The sequence below is a fragment of the Argentina silus genome, assembly GCF_951799395.1.
Source record: "Argentina silus genome assembly, chromosome: 8".
NCBI lineage: Eukaryota > Metazoa > Chordata > Actinopteri > Argentiniformes > Argentinidae > Argentina > Argentina silus.
This window is the reverse complement of record NC_139662.1, coordinates 20,269,506-20,294,064: the sequence shown is the minus strand read 5'-3', so window position 1 is coordinate 20,294,064 and position 24,559 is coordinate 20,269,506. Positions and strand designations below refer to the sequence as shown.

General features: G+C 43.3%; 3 protein-coding genes across 4 annotated transcripts in view; all 3 read right to left on the bottom strand.

Moving 5' to 3' along the window:
- Positions 1-3,152: 3,152 nt before the first annotated feature.
- Positions 3,153-8,058, bottom strand: LOC310808258 (dual specificity protein phosphatase 7-like). Its single transcript, XM_083675055.1, has 3 exons — positions 7,339-8,058; positions 6,232-6,660; positions 3,153-4,923 (listed from the first exon to the last, which is right to left on the bottom strand). Exons 1-3 carry the CDS (start codon positions 7,706-7,708, stop codon positions 4,616-4,618), a joined length of 1,107 nt encoding a protein of 368 aa, XP_083531181.1. The 5' UTR covers positions 7,709-8,058; the 3' UTR covers positions 3,153-4,615.
- A 3,865-nt stretch (positions 8,059-11,923) lies between these two features.
- On the bottom strand, positions 11,924-19,658 carry LOC310808256 (5-aminolevulinate synthase, non-specific, mitochondrial-like). 2 transcript variants are annotated; one of them, XM_083675052.1, is made up of 11 exons: positions 19,540-19,658; positions 16,849-17,054; positions 16,359-16,535; positions 15,733-15,870; positions 15,324-15,546; positions 14,769-14,953; positions 14,074-14,253; positions 13,485-13,649; positions 13,062-13,330; positions 12,424-12,586; positions 11,924-12,191 (listed from the first exon to the last, which is right to left on the bottom strand). In XM_083675052.1, the coding sequence occupies exons 2-11, from the start codon at positions 17,036-17,038 to the stop codon at positions 12,031-12,033; spliced, it is 1,851 nt and encodes a 616-aa protein (XP_083531178.1). In that variant the 5' UTR covers positions 17,039-17,054; positions 19,540-19,658; the 3' UTR covers positions 11,924-12,030. The 2 variants fall into 2 exon arrangements, with proteins under 2 accessions (XP_083531178.1, XP_083531179.1); XM_083675053.1 differs by lacking the exon at positions 19,540-19,658 and adding an exon at positions 18,412-18,528.
- Positions 19,659-20,314: 656 nt separating this feature from the next.
- The window catches only part of spo11 (SPO11 initiator of meiotic double stranded breaks), a gene marked incomplete at both ends in the record, with an annotated part of 6,692 nt that continues 2,447 nt past the window's right edge, over positions 20,315-24,559 (bottom strand). Inside the window, 9 exons of the mRNA XM_083675054.1 lie at positions 20,315-20,434; positions 20,929-21,040; positions 21,480-21,556; positions 22,072-22,109; positions 22,756-22,855; positions 23,067-23,176; positions 23,343-23,379; positions 23,771-23,857; positions 24,218-24,326. Coding sequence (XP_083531180.1) covers positions 20,315-20,434; positions 20,929-21,040; positions 21,480-21,556; positions 22,072-22,109; positions 22,756-22,855; positions 23,067-23,176; positions 23,343-23,379; positions 23,771-23,857; positions 24,218-24,326 — 790 coding nt within the window. The remainder of the gene's footprint in view (positions 20,435-20,928; positions 21,041-21,479; positions 21,557-22,071; positions 22,110-22,755; positions 22,856-23,066; positions 23,177-23,342; positions 23,380-23,770; positions 23,858-24,217; positions 24,327-24,559) is intronic.

Sequence of the window (24,559 nt, the reverse complement as noted above, 5' to 3'; positions counted from 1 at the left end):
AAACCTACGGTTGTTCAAAGTGTTTTTGAGAATTACGCAGTTACTGTGGAAGCCAGAGGGGATTTAATGATGGGGGATTATACACACGTAAAACATAACTAGATCTATAACTGCAGTGACACTTTATTTCCAGGCGACATTCACCTCTGAGGGTTCAGTGGTATGTGATTTTGTAAACAGCTGTCAGGGAATTTCCAAATAGGAAGTATTATTTCACTTGTGTCACTGTAGGGAGATTGTATAATTGGATAGTAGGACTTATTTTTAAATGTGAAGCAAATTACTTCCTTCACATTTCTCCTTGATCAGGGCTCACTGCCAGACAGTCCTACTCCGCTGTGGGAGCTATCTCAATAAGCCTGTAGCACTCCGGATGTGCCTCAGACAGCCGAGACCTCATTGGCCAATCATTGTCTGTCCAATCACTCCTAAGCATAAGACGTTTCGTCTCTTATCTGGAACGCAAGGCACTCCTGGCTAAGCCTGCAGGTATCCGTGGCCTCTGCCGAGTCGTGGGTGTCAGCAAGACATAATCACAGATTCTGCCCTGCAGGTATGCAGCTAACCAGGTTCAGTCATGCTGTCAACGCGACACACACCGCCTTTCATGATCACAACCGCAAGGTGTTGCTAGGCAAGTCTCTTCCTGTGCTGGACTACTGTCAATGTCAATGGGGAGGAAAGAGATAGAGATAGTAATAGTAGACTATACAACGACCTTTTCAGTCAGTTTTGTTCTGTAGGTGGAACTGAACAAACTAAATGGGCCTACTCCATTTTAGCACCACCTTCAACATGCAGTGCAAGTAAGCCCCGATAAGCTGCTGTCATTGGTTCGGAAGGATACCTTTTTGAGGGTTAGCACGGCAGAGGCCCACTTTTCACTGCTCATTTTCTTCGGCTTAGCTCAGGGTTAGGGATATCTCAGGCTTAGCATCATTTCATAACTGCTTCTTCTTCTTCTTCTTCTTCTTCGAGAGAGAGAGAGAGAGAGAGAGAGAGAGAGAGAGAGAGAGAGAGAGAGAGGGATTGTACTGCCTGAGAATCATGGCTGGGGTCTTGGCTGGGGTCTCGGCCGTAGGCCCTCCCGAGTTTTTTCCTTGGCTTACTTTTTGGAGGTCTACTTTTTGGGGATCATTTTGTTTGTATTGTATTTATCGTTTATATTGTTTAGTATTGTTTTCGTTGTGAAGCACCTTGCGACATATTTAAACATATATGCTATACAAATAAATTTGATTTGAGGATATATGCACCAACACCAACTAATACCAACTAATACTATACTACTACCACTATACTAATACTGGGTAGGGCCTCCCTTTGCTCTTTATTAGGAACACTATACTAATACTGAGTAGGGCCTCCCTTTGCTCTCAAAACAGCCTCAATTCTTCGTGGCATTGATTCTACAAGATGTTGGAAACATTCCTTTGAGATTCTGGTCCACGATGACATGATTGCATCACGCAATTCCTGCAGATTTTTCAGGTGCTTTTTCAAGCTGTGAATCTCCCGTTCTACCACATCCCAAAGGTGTTCTAGGATTCAGATCCGGTGACTGGGAAGACCACTGAAGAACACTGAACTCATTGTCAGGTTCATGAAACCTGTTTGAGACGACTTTTGCTTTGTGACATGGTGCATTGTCATAGTGGAAGAAGCCATTAGAAGATGGGTAAATTGGGCCATGAAGGGAAGCACATGGTCAGCAACAATACTCAAATAGGCAGTGGCATTCAAGCGATGATTGATTGGTATTAACGGGCCCAAAGTATGCCAAGAAAACATTCCCCACACCATTACACCACCTCCACCATGAGAAGGTGTACAGGTGTTCCTAATAAAGTGGTCAGTGAGTTCATCATAAACATCAAAACCCTGGTCCTAGCATAGATTACTTTTTCTTATAATAACTGATGGATAGACGATTCACTTACTTAGACAAATGTATTTGCTGTAAGTCGCTTTGGATAAAGGCGTCTGCTAAATGCCATAAACGTAAATGTAAAGTCAAGCCCTCAATATTCCCTTCCCTCACATCAGACATTGTACCCATGGCTTTTTAATCTGAGAATACGTTCCAATGGGCAGAGGGAATACACTGTGAACTGTACAACCACCCACATGTCATGACCTCCACTTCACCCTCTCCGATGGCAGAACGGATGTGAGGATGTAGCAGGGAGCTCTCATATCCTCCGCTCAAACAAGACACAGCACAATGTGGATTTGAGAAAACAAAACAGGATATTACACACACGCTGAAAACACTGTGATGTCTGGTGGAGAACGGGACACCAGCAGAGGCTCAGAAAGATAGGCTTGTTTTCCCGTGAAGACACTATTAGTCAGCAAGTAACATGGAACCTATCTGTCACGCAATGTCCTCATGCTACGGGACATGCTGTTTCATCTTCCTCTTTTCTGAGCAGAGTCAATGACTGCGAGGGGAAGTGGGTCTGTTGTGGTTTGAGAGATCTGGCCCTGCCATCCGTCTGTCTGTGTGACAGCCTGTGAGAGACAGGAAGCTGGGCATCAGAGTGGACAGGGAGCGGATATCTCACCACACCTAGAGCCTTGGGGCCGTCTGTACAGCAGCACAACAAAACCACCAGTCATCTCCCACAGCCTTCTGGGTAACGTGGCTCTCCCACACTTCACCCTCACCCTCACTTACTGTACTCTGCCATGTTGAAACAGTTTCAGAGTATTGACTCAATCACAAAGTCTATTTACTTGATTGAATCTGACTGATGACCAAAAACTGTTTTTTAGGTGAGAAGTTATGGCATGTCCAAAAAAACACAAAAGACAGGAAATTCAAAATGAGCACCACCTACCCGCGACTTCACACTAACTAAGGTTTTCCAGCACACAGCTTTGATACCTGCTATAGTGCTGTATGTTGGTCTACTGTACTTCAAACAATGTATGTTCACCACTGGGCAGGTTGCTAAGGATTCAAAGCTTCTCACAAACAGCCTAATTCATCCTCTTCTCTGTCATCTGAGTCATTTTGAGAGCACTGAGTTAATCATTTGTAATCTAGTACTATGATGAGTACACAGATAACCATCTGAAACCTACAGTATGCATAATACTGGCATAAAGAAAAAGAGAACAAGTTCAAGTAAAAATATACAATATATTTGTGGTATAAACATGTACATAAATGTCTTGTACATTTAGTTTTACATACACTATACATACTGTAATAGGGTCAATTTCACATCCTTCATGATTTCTGAGAAAAGGTCCCCTGTTACCAAGCAAATCTTATATACATCTTTACAAACACATGCCGGATAAAACAGCCCTTTGAAGCATCTAAGAGGCTGTAACAAGATACAGATGTGTCGTATAAAAATCCCTGAAAATGTCTCTCCATGAGGTAAGAACACATTAGTAAGCACTCGTTTCCTTTCCTTCCCTCTCGATCTGAGGCATAAAACATCTCAAATCTAGCCACTCAGCTGAGACATTACTGGCAACACAGAACTGATAAACACATTGTTCATGTTTCCCTTAACATTGTTACACCACAGAGGGAGTAGCTGCAGATTGAAGATTGAGTCTAACAGGGACTTAAAAACAGGGTAAATGTCCATTCCTTTATACATGGATATTACTATGATATACAATTAATTATTGGCAAATGACAATCCTATACACGATACCCAAGCCCTTGGTCAAGGACGGTTAAGTTTCATGTTAACTTGAAAGGTAGGGTAAAGGCCACAGGAACAACAGGCAAAAGAGGTAAAGTACACAAAAGAAAGTACATGGTAGAACTTGAGTACATGCAAACAATGCAATGTTATAATCATTACAATTTACAAGAGCTTTGCTAAAAATGGTACGCATTGTACAGTATCAGTGTACAGCTAACATTTAGCAGAAGGTGAATTCAATTGCCGTAAAACTGTTAATCTCTGACATTGTTATGTATGCCGACATGTATGTAAAATGAGAAACAAGTTTGTGTATTTGGAAGTGAGAAAAGTAGAAAGCATTAGTCAGCCAAGTTTCCTGTTAACCAAGATCCCCCCATTCTGATCTAAAGTGAGCTGCAAATGAAGAAGTGTAGAACAGTCATCTATAGGAACAACAGACAGTTATTCAAGGCCAGCATAAAGTATCCCATGTCCCTCAGTTTGAGTACCATCAAATATCTCATTTTGGTCCCAGAAAACAACTATTCACATTCTGCATGGCCAGTTTTCCCTCAGATAAAGGCAGTAGCCAAATAAGTACTTTTTTCCACTTTACAGCTGGTGAATATAAAATAACAGTCAAACCATCAATTATCTTCCCAGAGTCAACTCATTACAATTCAATTATCTGCAATAATGCTTCCACACCATCATTCACAATTGTAGATACCAAGTCTTTTGGATTACAAAAGTCATCCTTGAGTGAAACGTTAAGGCATCAGAGCTTGGACGAAAAACATTTGTTGTTTTATGCATATGGGGTGCGTCATGTGGTGAATCTCTTGGAGCTGCAAGTTCCAGATGTCTCTCACCGACTAAACTGGGGTGGCACCTGACAGGCTCAAAATGCCACAGAGATACGGAGCAACAATGTGGACGTCAATCCTCACTTTCGGTCCTCATGTCGATTCCAACGTGTCCAGCTGGAATACGTTGTGATTGGTTGGCGTGGTGAAGTACAGCTGCTCATTGGACGTGCGGTTGTCGCACGGACTGTGCAGCCCCAAAGTCCTCTCAAAGTCCAGCAGCTGGCCCATGAAGTTGAAATTTGGGGAGATGTTGGACTTCTTCCTCTTGACGAAGTCGTAGGCGTCGTTGAGGGAGAGGTTGAGCCTCTGCATCAGGTAGGCCACGGTTACCGTCACCGAGCGACTGATGCCAGCTAGACAGTGCACCAGGATGCCACACTGCTTCGAACGAGCCTCATCTACAGGAAGAAGAGACAAGTAAGATGTGTGTAAGGATGAGGAAAACAAGAGCAGTTGTTGTACAACCATATCACACTGGCAACTCAAGATTAGAATGTTTGACAGGGACCGTCTGAGGAGCCAAATGGTCTTGTTACTGCTATTTCAGTCAATGTAAGCCTCTACACTGAAGGGCTGCCATTCAGGCTTTCTTCTTGTTTTCACATTAAGTTCAAATGAGAAATGAAAGGTCAATTGGTGTTATTTAACAAAAACCGTTTCATTTTCAGGAAGGAGATAAGAGACGGAATCCACCACAATCTACGAAGGAATCACCCTGATATATACTTCCTATTTCATTCATTATTGATGTTGTTGTTGTTGTTGTTGAGTTTTGTATATATTATTTAAGTTAACTTTATATGACACCCCAGCGCCATTAGCATTACCCAAGGCTGTGTGCCACAGACCGTCTTCACTGCCTGATGAGCTTTCTACATACACACCACTGATACTGCAGTCTCTCACTCCTTAACTGTTCCTGTCAGCCTACATGTGGCGTATGTGGTGCCTTTGAGGTTTGTTTAAAAAAAAAGTAAACATCCACTTTAATCAATACAAGAGCAGATCAAATATCCGCTTCCAACGCCATCGAAGAAGGCAAACAACTATCTGTAAACGCCCTACACCGCAACCAGGATATGATAGAGACAAATTCCCAACCTGATAACCAAACACAACCACAGGGAGTGGAAGACACGTTTCCTCCCGCTGCCACGAACCCAACTGTAAGCTAATGCATAACACCTTTGTAACCACCACTTGTAACACACACCTAAAGGTTACAGTTGCAGCTGTGGGTTTCACGTGACTGTTTGGAGTCTACTATGTTTGGTGTCAGTAAATAAGACAGAATATTCTAGGGTGCTGCTCTAGATCTGTGCTCAGCAGATCATGTGGTCTATACCTAGGTAAAAGGGCTGAAGTAAGTTCAGAGCTCTTCTGAAAAGAAAAGCCCCACAGATAGGGAGTAGAAGAAGATCATTCACACACCCAGAGCTGAAAATGAAAAGTGAAACTGTATCAAACAGGATTTTAATTATTAGTAATGCGCCTAATTATAGCATACACAGAGGGAAGTATGATTCAAATCAGAACACAAAGCATTTTCGAAAAAACAACAAACACAGAAGATGAGAAAGACTCCCTTTGTGTCATAAAGGCCCCATTCACAAGTACAGAGCATCTTTCATCCTGACTGAAGTAGTAGCCTTTGGTACTCTGCGTGTTTGTTCATATGCTGCATGCCACATCAGTAGACTACTCACCGATGAACGATATAGCCTCAGGAAAGAACTGGGACAGGTTCTGGCTCCAGTGGTCTGAGATGGGGATCTGCTTGTACCTGAAGTGGCCCTCATGCTCAAACATGTTGGGCAGGTTGGGCGTGACATTCAGGATGTATTTGATGTTGTACTGGCCCAGCACATCCAGGTTGGTGGAGTCTTTAGCACAGCCCAGGTAAAGGTAGGGGAGAATCTGGACTGGGAAGGCAGGCTGGTTGCTGGGTAGGGGGCTCTCCTCAGATTCCGTGGCACTGCTCGGCTCACGGTCCGACTCCCCGTCAGAGCAGTCTGAGCTGATCCGGAGACTCCCGAACCCCAGGACGGACAGCGGGGGTGAGGAGCTGGGGCAGGAGCTGTCCAGCAGGGTCTCACAGTGCTCTGGGTACTCTGTGTGGAACTTGACAAATCCACCTGGAAAAGAGACCATAGGATGCAGAGTTACACAAACAATGTTTTTGTTCTGTGTTTCTCAGCTAAGCAAATTCAAATGTCCTGAACTTGAAAGTATAACAAATACACAGATTGGGAGCAATTTTAGTTTTACTTAAGTCAATACAGTGACTTATGCCTCATAGTCATGAATTCAGTAAGTTATGAAGGCTGGATGCAATACTTTTGTTTATGACTATGAACAGTAAGTTTAAGTTATTGAAAGACATGCAGTTAAGAGTGCAATTAATACAGTCCTTCCACTTCTTAGTGTAGTTTTGTGATGTGTAAGATGTACTTTCTGAGAACTGTAGGACAATACAAGTTCTCGAGAGGAGACCATTCATGAAATGCATGCCACTTTTTCCTGCTGTAGCAAAACATGCCGCAGCCATTTTGGAATTTTAATTGAGAATCTCACACTCCTTCTCAAACTTTGAAAGACCAGAGATGGTCTTTAAACCCCGATATTTGTTGGGGAAAACATAGATTACATTCAAAGTAGAGTAAGTGGCGTTGTCACTTTACGTGTATGCAGAGCATGCAGAAGATACTTTTAAACTATAGCCTAAAGCTCTAGGCAAGTTTGACATGGATAGGACTACTGTAGGACACACAGCTTCATTAATATCGTCTGTTTTCTGTATTGTTATTACTTGCCTTCCAGGTAATAGGCTTTGCAGCCGTCGTCCCATAGTTTCTGAAGAAGCAGTCCAAGAACCGAGCCAGTTGTTCCGCTCTCCTGCCAGTCCAAAGTGCATTCATCATACAAAATTACTGTATCCGTCATACATCGTCTTACAAATTTCTCCTTGTCTTCGTGATTCGGGATGATAGTTCGGATCGGTATATTGCCCTTCTTAAACCTCCGTAGCATCAGTCCAGGAATGGCCAGATTTATGGCCGTTTCTATGTGGGACGATTCATAAAGCTCATGCGATCTGCAGTCCAACAGAAGCAGCGAACTCCCTCCGGCTTCCAACTCGACTTGCAGCCATTCAACGCTTTTGCTTGGCGTAACATGAGTCATATCGAACTAAATATCATGTTACATTCATGCAAGTAATAGCCTACACAAATGCTGCTACATGGTACATCGAGCGACGAGTAACTTTCACCGGAGAAACGATGAAGCGTTATAAGCTTCCATATCAGCGCTCAAACGTTGCGATAATGTATCACTCTCGGTTTCTTTTGAGCGGGAGCGTTGATTTCTCTACCGATGTCCAGTTATCCTGGGCTACTTACCACTTATGGACACGCCAAGTCAATAAAACGCAGGCTATTGAACTAGTTTGATAGTACACCAGCCAGTAACACCATCGCCTCAACTATTCTACACTGTGACAGCGTATACTCACACTGTAGGCTACTTGTAAGCACGTTTTCGCATTCCTATGCAGAGAATATTTGAGTTGACAGCAGATAAACTGAGGTGGGAGGAGTTATTGCCCCAGGATTTAAAGACATAGAAGGAGATTTCAAAGTTTGTTTATCTGAATCCAGCTCTATTACTGTAAAAAATAACCTAATGGAAAGTGTGATCTTTTCCTGACATGTGTCCATAATTAGAGGCAATGGTTTTCTTGATTTTTTATAATTTTTTATTATATACCTTTGTGATGTTAAAAATAACTCATTGCAACCCATTGTTCCTTTGATTGAAACTGATGCTGGCCAATCACCCACATCCACAGCTTTAGGGCACTGCCATGGGGCTACCGTACCAAAAACTAGTCGTTTTTCATTTATCGTCATTATACTGTCTCCCGAACAATGATGTGAGATTCCACACTTCAGGTGGAGGTGAGTCCATTCACTTTCCATTCCCATTACAACCCCTGTCCTCGAGGGACCTCTCAGCTCTGATAGCCATCTCCTTCCACAGCTTCCTGTTCATATTTAATTAATGTGACGCTTAGCCTAAGCCTCAGAAACACTGCTTCTACATGGAGGTCATACCAGAGATCCTCAGGACCTCCAATGATGTGTGTGTGTGTGTGTGTGTGTGTGTGTGTGTGTGTGTGTGTGTGTGTGTGTGTATGTGTGTGTGTGTGTGAAAGAGAGAGTGTATGTATGGGAACCCAGCCATGCAGCTCATCTGTCTGTGCACGTGAGCAGGAGAGACACAGATGTGCAGCGCTCGCAGGATTACCGCCGAATGGAGGAGGAGCGGGGCTGAACCTGCACACACACACACACACACACACACACACACACACACACACACACACACACACACAAACGCAAGCACGCATAGACACACACACACAGACGCGCGCGCGCGCGCGCACACACACACACACACACACACACCCACACACACACACACACACACACACACACACACACACACACACACACACACACACACACACACACACACACACACTAAGCCCCAACACCTGTGTTCTTCTTACACCCACATGCATGCCTTTCCACCTAGTGTATTCCCCAGAGAGCGCAAAGGCGTTGGGCTGGCCTCAGATCTGCCCTGATAAGGAACTGCATGGTGTGCATCTACAGTATGATGAATGGTGTAAATGTTGGAAAATCAGGTCAAATACTTTTCTTGGTACATAATGTTCTGCCAAGTGCAGTGAGTTTGGCATCCAGGAGAGTTTATGAATGACATTACCGGAGAGGAAATGAGTAACAAATTCAATTTGCGTTCGTAGTCAAACATTTACTCCATTCAACAATGTTGTCAGAGGTATGATTATCATGAGAAACATGATAACATCCTGTAGGCAAATGCACATTTCCAAGAACGTGGGCCAACTGTCCATTTAAAAGCATTCTGTACAGCCAATACATTTCTGTATTTAGCCATAGACCATCACAATTTGAAAATGACTGCTTTCCTACAGACAGTTACGGTCTTACACAAAATGAAACCCATGTCACGACAAAGAGGAGGACATAAAGAAAACCCACTGCTTCGGTAGCATGAAACCCTCATTATGATCTATGATGCTTGGCCTTGCATGAGAGTGGTCACCTGACTACTCCACTTACAGCAGCATTCCAATTACATAATACGCTCAGAACATGAGCTCATGGGTAATTCAAAGAAAGGAAATAATTTTGATTTGAAAAGATATTCTGGCCTTGCATGTCGAGAGCATTGCTTTGAGCACACACACACACACACACACACACACACACACACACACACACACACACACACACACACACACACACACACACACACACACACACATACGTTACACAGGCAACCGCTCTTGCCGTGTGCAGATGTTGAAGTGTGTAACGCTCGTAAATAAAAGAGATGAAAGGTTTTTGTGCCACTGTGATGCACAGTGTGGGGTATTCAGGGTATTAGCCACATGGTTGAAACCTGTTAACTCTGGCCCACCATCATGTCTATAAACAGTCTACCCAAACTAATAGGATCACCTTAACTGACAGATATAAAAATCAGTTTTATGGGACACTAAAATACCACATATTTCTCACCACAAGAGTATACTTATTGAGATATTAAAGCAGGGTGTACAGATACATGATCATTATTATTTGCTTGATCTAGTCGTCTTTAAAGCTAAGAAATGTCGGCTCACCCGGTATACAGATCAGTGTTTAGGCCTCATTATATTATCCTGTGCTAAATTGACTCCATCTAGTGGCTCATGGAAGCTGCTACACTTACTGCAAGGAGGTCATGTTTCTAGACAAAATAAAGCGAACTGCGCCTCCGTCTGGAAGATGGTAGAATGGCATATTGAAGGTTCGAATACAGTAGCGATGCACTGATCTCTCTATTAAAAATACGAAACAAAGTATACGTTTATTTGTATATCAATAGGTCACGACTTTCATGAAGCCAGTTCATAACAACCGTATCCATTGGATGCAAAATGGTTTAGTATGGACGTTACTTATTGGCTTCATGAAAGTACTGCCTTGTGACTAAACATCGACACCACCACACGAACACTTCGCCTATCTGACCCTAACATTGTCAGTGTAAGTGCTTAGTGGTGGGCTCACCGGCTTAATTCAAGACAACTTGCTTGCGTGCTCACAGGAGCAAATATGTGTGGAAGAGTATACAGCTACATACCTCAACACGTTGAAACACAGTATAGAAGGTGTAGGCCTACTAGTATCAGGTGATATCAGCTAAAGTATTGGCCTCGGGGACTTGGGGGTGAAAGCAGACCCTACATAGCAAATATGATGTACCCCAAGGCTGAAATGACACATGGACTAATGCATATCCGTCATCCATTTCAGGCCCAAACTTGTAAATGTACAGAGATCACAAAAGTTGGGTTTTAATTGCCGTATGCTTTTCAAACAGAACAGAGTCCCCCCAGTTTCAGGTTTCCTGAATGATTCTGGAATGTTTATCGAGGGCAAAGTTTTGTTAAGATAATACATAATATAATTTCCACTTTGCCAAAGTAATTAGATAATGATAACATCACAGTTTCCCAGTGAACTCTGAGCTTTACTTTTTGATAAGGTTCAATGTATTCTCTGTTCCAGGGAGTCTTTTTTCAGAGAATCATAGGTGAAGCTTCTACTGTCAACTTTTACTTATATTTACTTTATAGCTTAATGCTATATATGATAATATATGATAATATTCTCTATACATATATAATCAAATACATCCCAATATATGAACATGAAATGGTGACATAATGAACTGTAAGCTATTTAACTAAAGATTAATACACTGGATAAGTATAAGTATAGTGATAAACACAAGTGTCATCCCGGATGATTTTATTCATGCATGTGATGTTTTTCTTTTTTTCTTTTTTTAAATGGTCAAATAAATTGTAAAAAAAATTCCCGTCAAGGGTGAGCTTTACTCAACGGTCCCTCCCACCTCTTCACCCCCACTACCCCCCCCCCCATAGAAGTTTTTTTTTTTTTTTTTTTTTAAATAAGTAATTTTTCCTTCTTCTAGCATTGTGACTGCCTATGGCCCCTGGTCCTAGCATTGATTACTTTATCTTATGATGACTGATGGATAGATGATTCACTTACTCAAACAAATGTATTTGTTGTAAGTCGCTTTGGATAAAGGCGTCTGCTAAATACCATAAATGTAAATGTCTTTGACATACCCTGTATAAGGACTCATTATTACACTTTGTAATCCATCAAGGCTTACATTGTAATATTTCAGGCATACAGGTTGTGAAAACACAAGAGTGGCACGCAAAGATATAACTTTCCTCAAACATTTATTTGTGATATATAATAATATTTCATTCACAGTGATAGATTTTAAGTTATACACAGATAAGACAATACATACGTTAAATATAGATTTCATTTGGGGAAAGGTTAGATTGGGATCTAGTGTTAATGTCAGGCTCGGGCTGATATCCGGTGACTAAGGCCAGTGAAGAAGGACATCTCCCTCTCGCTCATCAGCTCAAAGTGAAGAGGCTGCCGGCAGAAGTTGCACTCCCCTGTAGAGTGAGGCCTCAGCTCCAGCCCCGCCTCCTTCCACGTCTTCACCAGCCTCTCTGTGGACCGAGAGATAAATAACACACAGGGTAAGAACAGGGACGTCCATCCTTCAGCGGGGAGCGTCAAAAATGACAGTTCTCCATGCTTCTCATCGGCATCAACAGATATCACCCAACGACAAGTCACGTTTGCAGCGTAATCAGCCAATGACGTCAGCCTATCAAGTTACGGCTTGACCCTTTTGAATGTTCAAACACCTCATGACAACGTCATTGATTGTGTACTTACCTACAAAGAAGTGCATCATCTGGGGGGTGTGGAAGGGGGTGGGGGCTATACGCAGGAGCTCCTCCCCCTTGGCCACTGTGGGGTAGTTGATGGCCTGGACGTAGACGTTGTAGCGCGACATCATGATGTCACACACCTCTGTGTTCTTCACAGCGTCGGCCACCTGCCAACAGAAATACCAGGTCAGCCACCTGAGAGATGAAAGAGACTTTGCACTACGTTAAATTACACTATACAGTACCAGTCAAAAGTTTGGACACACCTTCTCATTCAATGGTTTTTCTTTATTTTTTATTATTTTCTACATTGTAGGTTAATATTGAAGACATCAAAACTATGAAGGAACACATATGGAATTATGTAGTAAACAAAAAAAAGTGTTAAACAAACCAGAATATGTTTTATATTTTAGATTCTGTCAAACATGGCTTAAGATATACTGTAAACCAAGAGTCAGAGGCCTAATGCAGCTGGTACTTCTGACAGTTGCTGAATAGTCAGTCTAATTAAACACTACCATTCTATCAAAGCATTGAGGCGTATCTCCTATTTCAGTGCAATTCTAGTGTAACTCTAGTTCTGCTATACTTCCTACTCTTACCAAATGGTTTGAATCTTCATCATCGGGCCAGTCTTACCCGCACAGGGATGATGTGGCTGGGGCAGTGGACCACCGGCAGGCCCGAGTCCATCAGCATCTGACGCAGCAGCTTGACGTTCCTCTGGTGCTTCCTCCTGAGCGCCTGGCCCTCCTCGCTCTTCAGGATCTGGATGGACTCTCTGGCGCCGGCCAGCAGCATCGGGGGCAGGGAGGTGGTGAAGATGAAGCCCGCCGCGTAGGAGCGCACCGTGTCCACCAGGGCACCGGTGCTGGCGATGTAGCCGCCCACACAGCCAAAAGCCTTGCCTGCGGAGGACAGGAGAGAAGCGAAGCGTGAGATGATGCGACAGAGAAGTTGGGGTATTATCGGTACTGTACGTACGGTGACCTCTCGTTAAAGATTTCTAGCTGAGACATGAGTGAAGACGGACGGTCAGCCAGCCCAGCGAGCCGTTCTTACCGAGTGTGCCAGAGATGACGTCCATCTTGTGCATGACCCCGTCCCGGTCTCCGATCCCTCCTCCCCTGGCCCCATACAGGCCCACGGCGTGCACCTCGTCAACAAATGTGATGGCTCCAAACTCATGGGCTATATCACACAACTCCTCCAGCGGACACACAGCACCTGTAGAGCAACAGGTCAACCTCCTTACATTCCCAAAGAGTCAGTTAAGACACCGAGAATGTAGGCGTCTACTGTACTACAGACACACTAGAAAATACGATCCATTATTTTAAACTCAGATGCCAGAAAATGTTATCATGTTTAATGTTATCACCATCTTAAACACGCGATAGCTGGGGTCCTTCCTCTTGGAATCAGATGTATTGTTCTGATGCTCTTTTTTGTAAATTTGTTATTGCTATTTTGTTAATATTTTGCTATTTGGTAAATTTCTTGTCAGTATTTGCTATTTGTTTTTTTATGTCCCATGCACCAACCTCACCATGTCAATTTCCTGTATGTGCAAATATACTTGGCCAAATAAAAGAATTCTGATTCTGATCATCTGGGAAATGCCTCTGAGGTACCAAAAAGGCGAACTCACCATCCATCGAGTGTACGGTCTCAAACGCAACTATTTTCGGGGTGGAGGGGTCGGACGTCTGGAGGAGCTCTCGTAGATGATGGGCATCGTTGTGACGGAAGATGAACTTCTTCACGCCGCTGTTCTTTATGCCCTGTATCATGGAGGCATGGTTGCCCGCGTCAGAGTAGATCTCACAGCCTGGGGGCAGGGAAGACAAATACAACACACACAACGCTTAGTCTTTTCATGGGAAGGCTAAGAGTTAACATGGAAGACCTGCCTGCAGTGGTGGGGGAGTTAACATTCTAGTACATATACGATAGCAGGGAGGTACATAGTACATATACATCCACGGGTGAAAAAAAATAAATAATAATAATTGGCTTCTGGCATTACGACTGCCAATGGACCCTGGTGTGAGCATTGATTACTTTGTCTTATGATGACTGATGGATAGATGATTCACTTACTTAAACAAACTTATTTGTTGTGAGTCGCTTTGGTTAAAGGCGTCGGCTAAATGCCATAAATGTAAATGTACAGGGGGAATAAATATATGTCATTTATTCTAATCCCATATAGTCCTTCTCTATCTTTTCAATAATCCTTTGGTTTCTTACTACTTCTCCAGGCAAGCTATCTGAGTGAACACGGAAAGCAGAAGATATCACAACACCTTCAACACGTGAGTCTGACGTGACGTGATGTGGTACCTGGGAGCATTTTGGCCAGAGTGAACAAAGTCGAGTCGTTGGCCACAAAACAGGAAGTGAAGAGCAGCGCGGCGTCCTTGCCGTGCAGGTCAGCCAGCTCGTACTCCAGGTCCACGTGGAATTTACTTGTCCCAGAGATGTTCCGTGTGCCCCCTGCTCCAGCCCCATTCTTCCGTAACGTGTCCCTGTCGACACGGAAAAGGTTTGTTAAGAGACCGCTCCCTCCTCTGGTAAATGACTGAGTGCAGGGACAAGAGCCAACTAACTCACATCTGCGATCAATAATACTGCGTTATTAATTACGCTCTGCTCTATTTCCATCCCTCAATCTCCATCCATCTTAATCTCACCGCCCTTTGGATCATCAATTAACCATAATTACCTTTTCATCATCCTCATCATTACTCTATAATCTGTCAGCGAAAATGAGCCAAGTAAGTTTAATAACTGCTTGTTATCTGTGTCATCTGTGTGATCTGTGTGATCTGTGTCATCTGTGTTCTCTGTATCATCCCTGTCATCCCTGTCATCCCTGTCATCCCCGTCTCCACTTACATGATGGACTGGGCGACTCTGGGGTGTCGGCTCATGCCCAGGTAGTCGTTGCTACACCACACAGACACGTCCCTCTTCAGGTGGAGAGACTCAGAGTAGTCGTCTGCCATGGGGAAGGTCGGGGCGCGGCGGTTCACCGTCTTAAACACGCGGTAGCTGTGGTCCTTCTTCTTGGCATCAATCTTCTTCTCCAAGAACTCGTCGTAATGGAAGGTGGCAGTCGCTGCAAGAGAAACGAGATTGGGGGAGGGGGGACGGGATACAGCATTGTGAATCAAGGATAGTGAAATGATCTGCTGTCCAAAGTGTACTAGAATCATGGTGAGGTTGTTCTCTTTTCTCAGGATGATTACATTACAGGGTTACGGTGCATGGGATTTGGATGGCGCTGTATCGTGACAGTGCTCACCTTTGGGCAGGTTGTCCTGCAGTAAGTGAGACACCTTCTGTGGACGGCGTTTCAGCAGGTTCTTCAGCGTGCCTGGGTGAGACTTGTCTGCATTGATGAGGTCCACCACAGTGGGATCCACTTGGGACTCTGATTTCTCTGCTCAGAAAAAAGGGGGAAAACAGGGATCAACACCAGTTCCACCTCACCTGGGTTCAGTTAGTTAGTGTGTCTGTTATGCAAAATACACATCAACAAATACATTTGTTTAAGTAAGTGAATCATCTATCCATCAGTCGCCATAAGAAAAAGTAATCAATGTTCGGACCAGGGGCCACTGGCAGTCACAATGCTAGTTCAATAGTCAATGCGGGTTCCTTGTCTTGGTGTTTATACCAAGCTTTCGTAATACACACAACTGACCTTTCATTACACAACGGCACAAGTGTTGGAGGTCAAAGACAGCAGAGCTGCTTATATATATACACATATATATATGCCATTTAGCTGACGCTTTTATCCAAAGCAACTTACATTGCAGTGAGTGCATACATTTCAGTATATATGGTCCCAGCAGGAATCAAACCCACAACCTAAGCGTTGATAGTGCCATGCTCTACCAGCTGAGCCACAGAGAACCACCATACCTGTGTGGATAGTGTGCATCTCCTGCACATCCTCCTGCAGCTCTATGCGGGCCTCCCTCACCACGCTGGTGTTTTTCTGGACCATCTCAGCAGCCAGGAACGGGCACTTAGAGACCACCGTCTGGCCAGCAGGGGGCAGTGAGTGGCCAGGAGGCAGCTTGGGCAGACTATCAGGCTCTACGTTTTATATGAAGAAAAATGACTTAATATATTTAATTCATCTATTTATTTGCACAAATAGGTGAAGTTAAGATTTAGCCGTACATAGTTGAACGAAAAAATAAGTTCCAGAGGTGAAAACAAGATTTATCTTTTAAAAAAATTTTTTTATTACATTTTCAAATTATATATAACATAAGACATACAAGGTCCATTATTATTTGTACAAAATACTATATAATCTTCATCCAGGCCCTAAAGGAAATAATTGTCTTTCCCATGCCATACAGCGTGAGAGTTAAGCTGAGTTAGTGAGTAAGTGATCACTCACCCTCATTTGTTGGGGTGTCTTTGGCCACAGAAGTAGAAGAGGACAGGGCTCTGGCCAGAGGTCTTGAGGCCAGGTCCATCATCACAGGGCACTTCCTCGCATAGCCCACCAGGGAGGACTTCCCAGCCATCTGCAAGAACGCCCGGGGGACGATTGCCAGGAAAGGGCAGCGGCGAATAACTGTATCCATCTTAGAACCTCTGAATCTGGAAAGGAAGGAGAGGAATTGTTTGCCATAGAGTTTCATGTTTAGCCTTATCCCAACAGTCAAACATGGTGGTGGGAATGTCAAGATCCAGGGCTGCTTTTCCTCCTCTGGACCTGGACGACTCCACATCATTAAGGGAACCATGAATTCTAAGGTATCCCAGGAGATTCTTGAACAGAATGTCAAGCAGCCCTGGAAAGGAACAGCCAAGAAAGTCAAGGAGCTAAAGCTGGGCTGAAAATGGGTATTTCAACAAGACAACGTCGCAAAGCATTCAAGCAAATCTACCAAAGATTGGCCAAGTCAAAGTTCTGACCGAAATCCAATCGAGATGCTGTGGCAGGACTTAAAGCGGGCAGTTCATGCCAGACACCCCTCAAACCTCACTCAATTGGCTGAGGAGGAGGAGTGGGCAAAAATCCCTCAAAACAGATTAGTGGCTATAAGAGACGTTTACCCCTAGTGATCGCTGCTAATGGAAGTGCCATAATCTATTGATTGAAGAGGTTCACATTTTTGCACACATGAAATCTGAGTTTTTGTTAAATAAACCACTTTCGTTAAATCAACAATGAAAATATCTGATTTTTTTGTTTGTGTCTTTTTTATGAACTGGGGATTAGATAAAGATTTTATAAGTTCATTTTAATATTTAATTTTATTGATGGTCATTATTAATAATAAACTTTATAAGTTCATTTTAATATTTTATTTTATTGATGGTCGTTATTAATAATAATGACCATCAATTTAATATTTTATTTTATTAAAATAAAATAAAATAAAATATGAAAATGAACTTATAAAATCTTTATCTTCCCTGTTGGGTTCACAAACTTTCAAGCAGCACAGTATACCAGCAGGGGTCAATCTGGGCTTCCACACTAAGCTCTGTCTACTTCCGACTATACTCAAGGTGATTTAGGCTAAAAAGAACTAACAAGGCTTTCATCTTGACTTGTAGGCCTAAAAATAAAACTTGCTGACAAAAAACTTGAAGAATAGACTATTTGACTAAAATACCCACAATTTATAACCAAAAAGCAAATAAACAATAATAGACAACCACTAACAAACCTATTTTCTTTTAAGTTGATATGCTAGCCTGTACTCTATCCATACATTCATATCTGAGTTCAAGACCACAGAACACTACGAGACCACAAACATTTCACAGCACCATAAAACAGACAGTTCTGAATTCCAAAAAAAGCCCAAAACTAGCCTACCAGGTACCAAAACATCATCCTCAGAATCAGATATCCCAAGAATATTCTTTACCTGAAAACGTCCCATTCCACCTTGATCAAACAGAAGGAAAAGACCTTGCGAAACATGACTGAACAAATACTAACCTACACACACAGTGAGCAGGAGTGATGGTGAATGCATACGGCCAGAGGGATTGCTTTCAAGTAGTCAGCTGCCCTTGACAAGACAGACAACAGGAGGGCTCCTCAAGGGCCTGTCCTACTACCAAGGGAACAAAAAAGACCACAACTTCACGAGACAAAGAAGAGGGACCATCTGGTTGTTCAAGTGAATCTTTGTATTCATTCTACCTTGTCTATTTTTCCCCCAACAAAGGTGGGTCTACAGTAATAGTATCATTGCATCACGGCTCACATTAATGCATATTACTACACGCCTCCCAGAGGTATTATCAGGACAACTCCTACTAATTGTAATATAAACAAACAGGTGTGAGGTAACTGCCCTATAGCCTATTTCCAGGAACTCCTAGACCTATATATGGTCACAGATAAGGTCACAAGCAGTCACTGAACTTCTATGCTGAGCGCTATCAAGTTATAGCAGGATCACTTTCACAGCTAAGTGTGCGTGTGTGGAACGCACTGCATACTAGTTAACTGCAAGGCAACTGTAGAACATTATATTTAATATTTATCAATATTATTATATCAGGAGCAACACATATGGTTAGGTTAGAAGTTAGATGCCGAAGTGTACATTGTTGGCTGGCTATGATATCACTTTACTGCAACAACAACAAACAACCCTCTACTACTTTGAAAGCTTTTAATCATGTTAGCCTAGACGTCTATGAAGTAGTTTGTGAGACATGATCTATATTTATTTTAAGAGGCTTTGGTGTTTTACTGGCTCAGGTCAGGGCTACTACAAGCATATGATATGGGACTGAATACTTACTAGCTATAGCAAATTCAACTTTTAGTAAATCGACATGAGCCATGCACAGCGGTCAGACTCAGAGGGAAATACTGGTGGCACCTACATTTAATCACCAATGTGGACCAAGCTAAGTAGCTAGCTCATCTTCACCACCAATCCAAGGTCATGTTGTCAGGTTAGCATTAGCTAGCTTGGCCACCTAACCAACACTGCAATGCATGCCCTGCCGCTACCAGCTAGCAACACTGGCAAACATATGAACAGACAGAGGGGAGCTAGCGTAGAGTCGAGCTCAGTCGGAAATGATATTGCCAAAACGGTGCGCTTACCTGCCGCTTTGTTGTCCACACTTGTGAAGTTGCTGATCTTTAGGTGTGGCGTGTCGGGAGTAGCGGTTACCCTAGTGATGGTTACAAGTTACAACACGGTCCTCCTGGATGACGTCGGGGTTGGTTCACAAGCATGGGGCCAGAGAGTCTCTCCATCTGGTGGTGTGATGATGGCTGGAAAGTTTTTACTGTGAGATAGTTTGGATGCTTCATGCTATATTGGCTATATTAAACATGTATCCAACATATAGAGCTGTAGGTCTACCTACCACATACAGCTATTGAACCAGTTGTAGGCTACTCCTACATTTTGATAACTTGTCAATCAAGCAAATGTGGAGATTTTTTTATTTTTTATTTTTTTATAAATACTTTATTAATCATGTACAGACACAGAACTTTTAAATACGTAAAAAAACACATTATTAACATTGCCAGGTACAAGAGTAAGATGAACAGAAAGAGAATCAACCATAAATTAATTAAATGGTCAATTGAAGTGGACTGACTGACTGATGGTCACTCATTATTTAGTCAAGAGAGTCAATTAAATCAACATAACCGACATTCTTTTTTGACATTTTGTTTATACAATGCTGTCATTCCTATTCTGAATACATTCACACAAAAAGTCACAAACACATCAACAAAAAAATAACAGTCAACAAAAATGATCAGTCAGGCCTACAATTTTGCAATGATACAACTGTGTCAGTAGCCATTTGAAACAGACCTAATCAATTCCCATATCACGCCACTGGATGGCAGTACGTGATCAGACCCAGCCCCCATACCGCAGCTTGTTGGGCAGGTAGACACGAGTAAGAAAATCAGGGGCTATGGATGTCAGAGACTGGATCTCAGCTTTGACCTTACTCTGCTGCATCACTTCCATCTGTAACAAGGACAAACATGCATGCTCCAGAGATGTGCAACGGCAGAATGGGTGAACATAGGTGAGTGGACCACCAGCTATGATCTTATCTCTCACAGCTATTTCACAACCGAGGTGGTATCTTTTATCCTGAATACCAGGCAGCTGAGAACTCTCCCACACATTCCTCTGCGTGTGTCACACCTGCAAAGTGTCCAAATTGTAGTAAATACACACCCAGAGAACTCTTGCCCCCTTCTTGTTAAAGAGAAATAAAGAGTTTTAAAGACCCGCAGTCTCAAAATTGGAGGGTGGTGGAGAGAGGCTGAAGAACATGTTTACACACCTCAGACTGTGAACTACGCTGGTATGCAGTAAGAACTAGGGGAGACGTACATTCCCTTCATCTCCATCTTTCTCCTGCATTGCCTTTCCACTCTCTAACCCCCCTCCTTCACCCCCCCCCCCCCCCCCCCCTCTTGAACTTTCCTTCCCTCCCTCCCTCCCTGTTTTACCTCTCTCTGCCAGGCCGGTTGACAGGCGAGGTAGGGTCTCTTGAGCAGGCTGCTCAGTTTGTTGTCGTCTCTCTGTGTGAGTGGAATCAATGCGTCCTCAGGTACTCTCAATCTGAAGCACCACACGCCACAAGGGGAAAATGCAGTCAGAGAAGTAGTAGTGATATAGTAGTAGCATTTAGCCGTAATAATTACATTGTTGAAATAGAAACCCACTTACTATATTGCTGCCTCCTAAATGCAGGAAATACCCTGATGTAAAAAGCAACTGATGCTTTGATTGTGTACATGAACAGTGGGAGTCTTAGGAGGAACAAACTTACAGACTAGAATTAAACTTTACTTTATGTCAGAAACCCTTATTCAGACTGATTGGTTGAGCGGACGTATACTTAAAACTCAATATACCCTCAAAAACAGCTCTTTGGGAGAAAGAAAAGTGAAGGCAACAGCAACAGAAACCAAAACAAACAATCCTAAAAATCCCCAGAATATAATCCCAATTAGAGGCGGGAGGAAGAGGTAGGAAGCAGCGAGTGGCGTGTCCAAACCTCTGAAGGTCAGAAGGGAGGAGGCCTAGCCACATGACACTGGGGACGGTCAGGCTGTGGGCCTCAAACGACATGGCCTGAGGGGAAAATACACACACATAAACATGGTAATATACAGCTATACGCACACATAATGTACTGTACATATACTAACATATACTAATACACACACACACACACACACACACACACACACACACACACACACACACACTGCACACTTCACACACACTGTACAGAACATACATCAGCACATGATTACACAAATATTATGTGCTCTACACATATACGCTCAAACACAGACACAGACACAGACACACACAGACACACACAGACACACACACTGGCCCACCTGGCTCTATACCCTAGAGTAAAGACATGGACACCCAAGTGCACACTCACACACAAACCACACACACATCCGCTCTCACATAATCCTTTACTTTTCCACCTCATACTACAGCACTTCAATAGCTCAGACATGGCTGATTGCTCATTTTCCTCCACAAAGAGAAGAGAATAATTACATATTTCTTGCACAGGCCACGTTGGATAATGTACATACATAAATAGCCGGTAAGGAAGGACTCACCACTGATCCGTACTTGTAGATGCACATGATCTCAATGCCTGGGAAAGTAAGAGAGAGAGAGACAGAGACACACTGCAATCACCACCATACCAGAGCAATTATCCTTTGAGACGTGTAACGAAGCAGAGAACAAAGTAAAGCATTACACATGCGTCTCGCCATGCGATGAGATGGGAGGGGAGAGGTATGGAAAGGGACAGGACGATTCCACTGGGCTAGATCACGCCCACGCAAACGATCCCCTGCCAAACCACCATGACACATCAGTCAGGGGCCTTTCGGATTAGCACGACACGCAACCCCTGTGTATGTGTGTGTGTGTGTGTGTCGCACACACACACAGGGGATGCGTGTCCCGCTAACGTGTGTGTATAGAAGTGCGAGGTAGTGCTGTGTAAGTGTTTATGTGACTGGATGACAGACCTGGTGGTGACTGGATGTGTGTGTGCGTGTGTGTGTGTGTGTGTGTGTGTGTCGCACACACACGCAGGGGTTGCGTGTCCTGCTAATGTGTGTGTATAGATGTGCTAGGTCGTGCTGTGTAAGTGTGTATGATCGTACAGTGTTTATGTGACTGGATGACAGACCTGGTGGTGACTGGATGTGTGTGTGCGTGTGTGTGTGTGTGTGTGTGTGTGTGCGAGTGTGTGTGTGTGTGTGTGCGTGAGTGTGTGTAAGCTGTACCGTAAGGGTCTGCATCTACCAGAGCGAAGATGGGGATGTGCAGGGTGTCCCAAAGCTTTCTCACCATCAGCCTGCTGTTCACATCTGGGACGCCTTTACCCTAATGCACGCACGCACACATGCACGCAAGCACGTACACCACACACACACACACACACACACACACACACACACACACACACACACACACACACACACACACACACACACACACATAGATGGTGGAGTATTTCTGAAATTAAGGGCAACATACTGATTTAAATTATGCATCTGTGGACCTTTGTGTTGCTTGGCAAGAAAAGCTGACTTACTGTGACCATAATACAAGGAGACAGCTTTGTGCAAAAGTCATCATCGAGCAGTCTCTGGAAGGTCGCGTCCTTCTCCACTATCAACACAAACTTTGCAGATGACACTATGTCTGGAGCGGGAAGGGTCAAGGTGAAGAAAACATGAGACGATGTCCATTTCCTCACTCAAAGATAACAGTTAGTACAGAGAGTTAACAGAAATATTTCTGAGAGGAAGGAAGTCACAGTTATTCGCTAAAGCGGTGATGAGAGCTCTGATATGATTAGAAAGGATACTCTTTATTCCTCCTATATTAGAGGAGACTGGAATAGCCTAAGAACAAAGACATAACATTTGGACTTTAAAGCACGGTACTATAATGTAGTTAGACGGTTACAGGTGATTTGTGTAACACACAATTGGAATGAAATCTGGTTGAGGTTGCTCTGCTCTCTCAACAATTACGCTGGAAAACCAAGTGATTTGTATGTGGGCAGAACCTGGATATTGTGGTCCAGAGAGAGTAAACACATGATCTAATGTCTATAAGATTGTGAATCTCTTATTATGTCACTGAGTAGAGAGAACTTTAGTTGGGCTGGTGTTGGAACAACAGATGTCTATGACAATATGCTTTAACTAGGCAAATAATGTGATGATGCAGTTGGGAACATGTTGCCGGGTTATACAGACTGTTGGTGGGCCAGACAGTAGTTATACTTACAGTGGAGGTTGAGTGACAGTCCACCCTTGTGCCATCCTCCTCCAGATAACATAGATCACCTGAGATGAATCCCTTGGATGTGGCCAGCTGGAGGCAGTTAATACTCAAACTATTGGCATTTCCTTTATAAATCAAGTTTTATTTCAATACTGTTTGATCACAAAAACAAACTCTCACACAGGTGCTTCCTCAAATATTTGGAGGAAGAAAAGCTACAAATATGAACCCCTTTCATCTGGTACTGAACTTATCATAACAAGGCATATCAAAATATATTTCACAATTGGTTTAGAATGGTTGTGTTCAATAACAGTTACATTTTACCGCCCTTGTGTGAGTGTACAAAAAGTCACATTCCCACACACGCACGCACACAGAGGCGCACACAGAGGCGCACACACACACACACACACACACACACACACACACACACACACACACACGCACCACATGTAGTCTCCTGCGAGGAACCTTAAGCATGCAGGAAATGTCATCCACTATGGAGTCGACCGTCCTTTGTGAACCAAACAGCTGTGTGTCATTGTAATATATGTCCCTGTGGAAACACCAGAACACATTTGCTGTCATTAGACATTGAATTATTACCCTAAAACATTAAGGGTGGAATCCTAACAGGGTATCCCCTGTGCGGAACTTGAATCACCATGCAAATTTCCCGTTGACATCACTTCAAGATTGACGTGTATGTCAAGAGTTGTGCGCAGGGATCTTGAGTTATGATTCCACCCTAAATGATCTCAGCTCAATCAGGAGCTCTTGTGCTATTAA

What these genes read in the sequence shown, in the direction of transcription:
- LOC310808258 (XM_083675055.1), bottom strand. Translation starts at nt 7,708, where the DNA reads ATGACTCATGTTACGCCAAGCAAAAGCGTTGAATGGCTGCAAGTCGAG. An exon ending in CAAAGCCTATTACCTGGAAG is followed by an intron (nt 6,661 to 7,338) that starts GCAAGTAATAAC and finishes TCTCTTTTCCAG; the next exon opens with GTGGATTTGTCAAGTTCCAC. An exon ending in TGAGGCTATATCGTTCATCG is followed by an intron (nt 4,924 to 6,231) that starts GTGAGTAGTCTA and finishes TTCTTCCTGTAG; the next exon opens with ATGAGGCTCGTTCGAAGCAG.
- LOC310808256 (XM_083675052.1), bottom strand. Translation starts at nt 17,038, where the DNA reads ATGGATACAGTTATTCGCCGCTGCCCTTTCCTGGCAATCGTCCCCCGG. An exon ending in AGACACCCCAACAAATGAGG is followed by an intron (nt 16,536 to 16,848) that starts GTGAGTGATCAC and finishes TATAAAACGTAG; the next exon opens with AGCCTGATAGTCTGCCCAAG. An exon ending in GACCGTACACTCGATGGATG is followed by an intron (nt 13,650 to 14,073) that starts GTGAGTTCGCCT and finishes GTTGCTCTACAG; the next exon opens with GTGCTGTGTGTCCGCTGGAG.